Source organism: Amblyomma mixtum, chromosome 6 (genome assembly GCF_055824585.1).
Source record: "Amblyomma mixtum isolate Tamu chromosome 6, ASM5582458v1, whole genome shotgun sequence".
Classification (NCBI taxonomy): domain Eukaryota; kingdom Metazoa; phylum Arthropoda; class Arachnida; order Ixodida; family Ixodidae; genus Amblyomma; species Amblyomma mixtum.
In genome coordinates, this window is record NC_143017.1 from 33,683,177 (window position 1) to 33,690,921 (window position 7,745).

At 47.9% G+C, this 7,745-nt stretch overlaps 1 protein-coding gene across 12 annotated transcripts in view; it reads left to right on the top strand.

Annotated features, from left to right (window-relative positions):
* The window catches only part of GluClalpha (glycine receptor alpha 1), a 365,874-nt gene extending 360,880 nt beyond the window's left edge, over window positions 1–4,994 (top strand). For all 12 annotated transcript variants that reach the window (XM_089547751.1, XM_089547755.1, XM_089547753.1 and 9 more), the window contains one exon: window positions 3,197–4,994. In XM_089547751.1, coding sequence (XP_089403877.1) covers window positions 3,197–3,427 — 231 coding nt within the window. In that variant the 3' untranslated portion in view covers window positions 3,428–4,994. The remainder of the gene's footprint in view (window positions 1–3,196) is intronic.
* The last annotated feature ends 2,751 nt before the right edge of the window (window positions 4,995–7,745 follow it).

A 7,745-nucleotide genomic window follows, 5' to 3' on the forward strand; every position in this document is an offset into this window, starting at 1 on the left:
TAGGCTTTGATTGTTTCATGTATTCGCATCTGAAAAGGAAATGGATTGGATTGACCCATATGCCTGAGTTGGCCGGCCCCGCAAGCGTTACCTTGACTTGTGGGCAGAGAAGAATTTTACGTAAGGCAAGCGTTCCTTCGTAGGCTCTGATTGTTTCATGTATTCGCATCTGAAAAGGAAATGGATTGGATTGACCCACATGTCTGAGTTGGATGGCCCCGCAAGCGTTACCTTGAGTTGTGGGCAGAGAAGAATTTTACGTAAGGCAAGCGTTCCTTCGTAGGCTCTGATTGTTTCATATATTCGCATCTGAAAAGGAAATGGATTGGATTAACCCACATGTCTGAGTTGCCCGGCCCCGCAAGCGTTACTTTGAGCTGTAGACAGAGTGGGGTTCTAAGGTTAGCGTTCCTTCGTTGGCCCTGATAGTTTCATGTATTCGTATCTAAAAAAGAAATAAATTGGATTGACGCACATGGCAGAGTTGGCTGGCCCCACAAGAGTAACTTTGAGTTGTGTGCAGAGCAGGGTTCTATCTAAGGCAAGCTTTCCTTCCTGGGTTCTGATTATTTTCTGTATTCGTATCTAAAAAATAAATAGATTGTATTGACCTACATGGCCGAGTTGGCTAAAATGGGGTATTGGAAGGAAGGAAGGAAAGAGACTTTAATGGATAATGGAGAGGTCTGCCTGGTTATAGGCCTGGCGTGCTACTCCAGGTGAGGATGAAAGAAGAGGGTAAAAAAAAAGTGACATCAAACATACTCAACACTCACGCACTCTCACACACACAATGATTATCAAAGTATGTTCACTAAAACCGTGTCCCTTAGATGACTATCAAACTATGTCCACTAAACCCGTGTCCCTTAGAAAAACTAAGAGAGCTTTTGTCTCTGCAAGGCTTTCTGCTTTCTCGCTGATCATAAATGAACCTTGGGTAGCAACAGTCAGGTTTTCAGAGCCGTGGACATAAATCTGTAATCGCCAACAGTTCCTCTTTGATTCCTTACATGTCTGGTTTCTTGTTATAGTTGCTAAGTACTGGCTCATTTAAAGGGTTAGCGTTTCTTTTCTTCTGATTTTAGGTAATCAAGAAGCACTGCTTTGATATGGTAGACTCGAAGCCCTCAACAAGAGACAGCGTATCTGGCATAGTTTCTAGTTTCGGCTCTCAAAGCGTGATTTGTGTCTCTTGGCATTGGCTGTGTGCACGCATAGGATGTACCCCCTTTGTCAAAAGTAACCGGGCACAGGTGGTTTGTTGCTTAGCCGCGTAGCGAAGCACTTACGGCAGCCCTTAAGCTAAGAATGTGTGCAAAGTAAGGTGGGCCCTTGACCTCACGTTCTGACACCTTTCGGCCCTGAGGGGTGCCATAAAGGCTCCGCTATACGGTTGAGACGCAAAAACCTGCTGCTCGGTTAATTTTGACAAAAGGGGTAAGTCTTGTTTGAAGAGCTGGGAAACTTTTGATCTTCTCTCTTCAGCTCAAAGAGCACCTGTCTTTTCACTGTGCCAGTGAAGAAGAAGAAAATCACTAATGGTTGCGTTTTTGTGATGGCACTGCTTATTCCAGCAAAAAGCTGGTCAGGGCCACGGTGCCGCCATGTTGCACAGAATGAATTTTACTTAGAGGCAACACGGCAACGCGTGGTCGCCACGCTGCGCGAAGCTCTGCCGGCGAGATCTGGCGAGAATATGCAACACCACGTGTATGTGTGCGAAGACCAACCATCCTTGCTTACTGGGCATGCGATTTTGCGGCCCATTCTCATCAGATGTCGGCGGAAGTGCTTCGCGAGGAGCGGCGGCCATGCGTTGCCCTGTTTTCTATAAGTATGAGCGATAACATATTCAGTAATATTCTAAATTGATCAACACCACAAAATAAATAAATTAATTAAAAATCCCCTGTGCCCCTTGGTTTCTGTGGCTGTTGGCTTCTGTCATATTTATAACGAGCCCCTCATTCCCCTTCCCTTGTTTGCTTAATCACCTTCTTTAGGTTTATAGATGGCGTTAGTTGATTCCGTGGTTTTAGACCCGCGTAATATCTGTACTAGTTAATAACTAACCGCAAAAAAAGCGTTAACACCCGTTTAGTGTTGAAGGAATGTGTAGTACAGGTTCAGAAGTCGTAAAAATAGTTACAGCTTCGAGGCACATCTTTTTACTAACTCAAAGGATAGCAAATAAAACAATAAACAATGCAATGAAATATATTGGTTGGCACGGGGAGAAGCAACATTTCTTCTTTCAGTGCCTCTGACCTGATGCTTACGTGTATAACCCTCGCGCACATAGACTATTTGAAACTAGCCGCATTGATACTTGACGGACAAATATTTTGACTGTTGAAAACACATTTGCTTTTGCGGCAGCAGCTGCGGCGCAAAAGTGTTCAGGCGAACGGAAAGTGCGCTGTTGTGCGGTTGAGGCTACTCTGTTCGTACTCTCTGGGCTGCTCCGTAAGAGACGCTCTGTCGTTACATCGAAACGTGGCAGTGGTGGTTGAAACTTGCGATCAGGAGTTTTCTTTTCGAGCCAGCGCACTCCTTCGTGTATTTTTACTGCTGAAGAGAATTTCTGTTCTTCGTTCAAAACAGTCCAGGATGAAACAGCCTTTAAAATGCAATAGTCACATTAAGGAACGACTCTCAAACTCCTCTTAAATCACCTAGGAACCATAAACGACTGGTAGTTGAGCAATTTGCACCATGTTTAATTTGTCCAATGTTTTTGCAAGCGTTGTTACATCCAACTCCTAACATGGTTGTTTTGGAATTTGCACATGTTTTCGTATGTTTCTGTATACATGTGAGCTGTTGCTTGCAGCAGTGGTTTTGCTACACTGACAGTGTTTGTATGTGCAGCAGTGCTTTTAAGTCACACTATACGTTTGTACCCCCCTACACCAATGCCCAGCAGGCGATTTGTAGGCACTGTAATAAATAAATAAATAAATAAATATATAAATAAATAAATAAATAAATAAATAAGTAAATAAATAAAAAGTGCCTTGATTTTACACCACGGTTAAATGTGAAATGGGAGTTATTATTGCGGCATGTAAGAAAAAACAAGCGTAGCCATATGAAGTATTGTGTGTACATTGTGTGCTTTGGACTGTTCAAATTTCGTGACGCAACACCATAGTGGATTTCTGATCCCTCCTTCTCACTCGGTGTTTCGCAGAAGCCCCTGGTACACCACCACGGAGAGCTGCACGCCGACAAACTGCGGCAATGCGAAGTGCACATGAAGACACCCAAGACAAACCTCTGCAAGGCCTGGCTTTCCAAGTTTCCCACGCGATCCAAACGCATCGACGTCGTCTCGCGGATCTTCTTTCCGCTCATGTTCGCCCTCTTCAACCTCGTCTACTGGACAACCTACCTCTTCCGGGAAGACAAGGAAGACGAGTGACCGAACACGAACGCCACAGCCGCCGTCGGCGCCACTCCGACACATCGTCACAAAACACGCACTCTTGTCTCGCGCACACTCTCGACGGGCTCCCCCGGCTTCGGAGACCCTAGCGTGGGGGCGGGGATTCCGCCTCGACTATTTTCGTGCATGCTCGAATCGTCGTCGTCGACACCACCAAGGGGTCGTGCGAAGGTTCCTGAGCAGCGGGCCTCCACGTGCTTCGAGCGGCATGGCATTCGACTCGAACCACCGCCCACCACCGCTGCGACCCGCTGCCCCTGCCCAGCCCCTCACCACCAGCGAGGAAGGGACCTTCTCTTCGACCACCGGAGGCAACCGTCATTTCGCAAGAGGCGCCATTACGCACCTGGAAGAGAGGGAAAAAATTACGAGAGCGAGAGGGCGAAAAAAAACAGCAAAGAGTTTGTCGTTGATGCGATGTTATGTCTTACTGTACAATTGGTTGTTGCACTCGAAGTTTGTGTACACGAGAAGAGTTTATACTTGGACTGCTTGTTTCAGGCACAGCCCCTCGAACTCGAGTGTGTGCTCTCGTGTGCCCTTTGTCAACCGTTAGGCCGCGGCTAGGCTCCCATCAAGGACCGTGTTGGTCTCCCGGCGTTAATGCATTCGTCGCTTTTAACCCGCGAGCAGAATCGGTCCCTAAAGTCTACGTAGTCTACCCCGGAAGAGGTTAACCGACGCCTCCGATCACAAATGAAGGCGCTGAGGAGCGCACCAGCGGCACTGCAGCCGCGAGAGCATGGCAGGAATAGCTCGAGGGCGAGGCGCTCTGAGCGCCCAGGGAGAAGGGTCACGAGTGTCGTAAACGAAAGCTACTGCGATTCATACCATGTACGAACTTCTCCCAAAGTCGTAGAGATCGATCTAGCTAGTTCAGAGCGTACGTAGGGATGCGGAGATGTGTTCTTTGACGCTTCCATATCCATCCCTGTCCCGCGGGCTCTCTTCCCCGAATTCCCCCGAAGCAAGCTGACTGTCCTTATAGAGGGTCAAGTGTTTATACCGCGTGTTTCTAGTGAGAGCAAGAAGCTTAAGCGCATTCTCAGTGTTCGAAGGTTTAATTGATTTCCGCAACGCTCTACGGTAGTGCCGTCCCACAAAGAGTAAAAGCATCGTTGAGAACATAGCGTCTCTCTTTCTTTCTGCTCCGGGAGCCTCCACTGAGATGTGATCAGCCTTTGTATCGAGTAGAGATGTCATGTGTATCGGTGGGGCTTGGAGCACGGCGCCAGCAACAGCAGCGTCCAAGAACCGCGGGGAGACGCCGCGCGCACCAGGCTCTAGTTGTGTCACTTGCGTGAATGACATGTAAGCACTCGTCCTGACGTGTATACATTGATATTCTCGTGTTTTCAAGGTGTTCGTTGTGGGGGAAAGGGTGTCCGGCCAAGTGCTCGGGCTCTCCCCTTTCCCGGACTCTGGGCTGCAATAGCTCTCGCGACACTTCACTGTGTACCTCTGAGCAGTGCCTCAGTTCGGCTTCGACTCTCTCTCTCTCTCTCTTTTATGTGTGCGCTGAGGAAATGTAGTCTGCTGCCGCGGGGGGCCGACGCTGACCCGTGGTTTTCACTTTTCTTTTTACTTGTGCGCGCGCTCCGCCGAGTCTTCCACCGTGTGTATGCGATGACATGGGAGACCCCGCGAGGGTCTAGACTGAGTGGAGCCGGAACTTCAGAGACTACTGCATTGTCATTGTACCCGCCGCGGAAAACGGGCGCATACGAGGACAAACTTTCGTAGCCTAAAAGAACTGGTCAACTCCTAATCACTGCGCTTCGTACTGGGAGCTTATTTGTAAGCGTACCCGCCTCGAAAAAGTGGACACACATAAGAGATAGATTGCAGGTCATTGCAAGGGGCACAAAACGAAAGATTGATGTCATCACCAGTTGCATCACAGCCAATAAGAACGGGTACAAACTACCGCCCAGTTGTTTCTCTTCAAGCTGTTGGCATAAACATTGGGAACCATTCGCATTTAAATGGGCAATTTTATAAGATAATTCAGGTCTCCAACAAGGCAGAAATTTTATCGAAAAGTGCAACATCCTAACATGGGCAACCGCTAATCTAATCGCCGTTCGCCTTCACGTGTGGTTCGAAATGCGGCGCACCTGTCGACTAAAGCGGGCGCGCTGCGCCTTTACAAAGCCAACATATCGCTTCGAGTTTGACCAATGCATACGGTGGAAAGCGAGTAACTCGGCGGCTCCGGTTCTGTGGGCCATGGCACAGGCCGCGAAGGACCGTTGCTTCCAAGCCGTCGTCTGGGCACGTCCTGCACGAGGCTACTCTATACCCACTTGAAAGTAGCTACGCCGCGTACTACACCCTATCCCGTAACCCCATGAACAAGCGTTTTCTGTATCGCTTTGCTGTTTGTTACACCGTGTGTGGTGTTTGTGAACTTTTCGTTCAAAAGCGCCTCTCCGCGCCGGGCTTCGCTCAGACGTCGCCCCCTTTTCCCCACCGTTCTCTGTCCCTCTCGCACTTCCCTACAAAAGCGTGAACGGGAAACATGGCAAGCCAGGCCAATGAAAACGAAAGAAATAAATAGGAAACGGGGAAGCGTCGTCGCAAGTGGTTGGCCCGGCGCGGAGCCCGCTTTGTCAGAACAGATCAAGAAGCGTGCATCTATGCATGTATATAGCATGCACGCGAATACGCGGGTGTACACAACAGGCGCACATACAAGTGTTTGTGTGTACAGCTTGAGGCACAAAGCTGCGCTGCTCGTTCTCGTCTTAGTTAGGAAATAAACCACGGCGTTTCGTTCATTGAAATACTCGCTCGTAGGTTGAAGAGTCAAAAGCACAAATCCGAGCAGGTTCTTTGATTAAACCCTAGCGGCATTTGGGTGAAACTGCCTTGTGTATGTGCACTACCACTTGCGGTCACCTGAGGTTAGTTAAATGCTTTTCCACCAGATGGCGGGAGTCACAAACTTTTTCCGGGTGGACGACCGCCGCGAGGCTAAGCGTTACCTAAGCTAACTGTTTTGCTAGTTATCCTTCAGAAGAAAAACTGCACTGTTTATCTACACAATGGTGAAATGGAGAAGTCCTTAAAATGTTTCTAACTACTTGCCGCCGCAACGTAAACACGCGAGCGAAAATGCAATCCTCGGCACGCAAAGTTTATTTTCTAATCAAGAATGGAGAACGATGTTACTTTGTGCTTCATGTATCCGTGTACATACAAGTGACTTTAACTTCTTTGGTGAACCATATAGCTACTTGTGCTTTGTGTCTACACAAGCATGTGCACTCACCGACACTTAAAAGACTGACGTTTTAGGAGAAGAGAGAGAGGAAAAAAGAAAAGTCTGTACTTCGTATTGCAGGGTCCACAGTCACTGTTGTACATAGATGCGTAGTTCGGTGTATGCTTACGTCAGTGCTTGTCTAAACTGGGTTCGCTGTACATATGTTCCAGATGTTTCTATAGCGAGTTGGTGTTTTCTTACGTGAACCTGAGATGTCTGTAAAAAAAAGTGGTTCAAGTGGGCGTTTGTTGTTTGCCAGGCAGAAAGCGTGTGCTTGCTCCCATTTGTTCCTTCCCCGAGAATGACGAAGTCTATTGCAGTTCTCAAAACGTTACCCTGTGCGACTGAGAAACCCAGGTTTTCTCACTCGCGCATACTGATCAATCTACACGAACTTTTTGGTCGCGATTTAGGAGAGAACGCAGTTAAATTTAGCAAGTCATAACATCATAAACGCGTTACTGAACCTTCACAAGGCGCAGTTTCGCAGTGTTGTGTCGATACTTTTTCGGAAGTACATAGGTACCAATTTAGTACCTAAAGAAATGCTTGTTGCTAATCACGTTTTTCGTTTAAAGATCATTCAATCTAATCGCAGTGGAAGCATGAAAGCAGTGCTTCCACCCTTGTTTTCGATGGCAAGCTGCAACAGTGAATAGCACACGGTTTTTCGCCTCCTTCGAAGGTATATCTCTGTGCGCGAACAAAAGCCAGCAGATGCAGGTGTCACCTTCGACATGCTTTTGTGTGTTTTGTGCGTTGGCGCTTTAGCGACGAGGCACTGTACCAAAGGCTGTTCACATCTCAGTGTCAGTTCGTGCTCCGAGTGAGGTCTGGTAACTGCTACTGACCTCTGGTGTGTCAACCTGTTTTGTTTTTGACCTTTGTTTTCTTTTGCTGCCACCCTTCCCCTTTGTGTTCACACCCACGCACCCCCCAGTGCTGAGTGTACTACGAGTCAGTGCAGTATCTCCCTTGTAGGTCATGCATGATTTGCCGTCAAGTTTGATAGCGCCTCTGTGGATG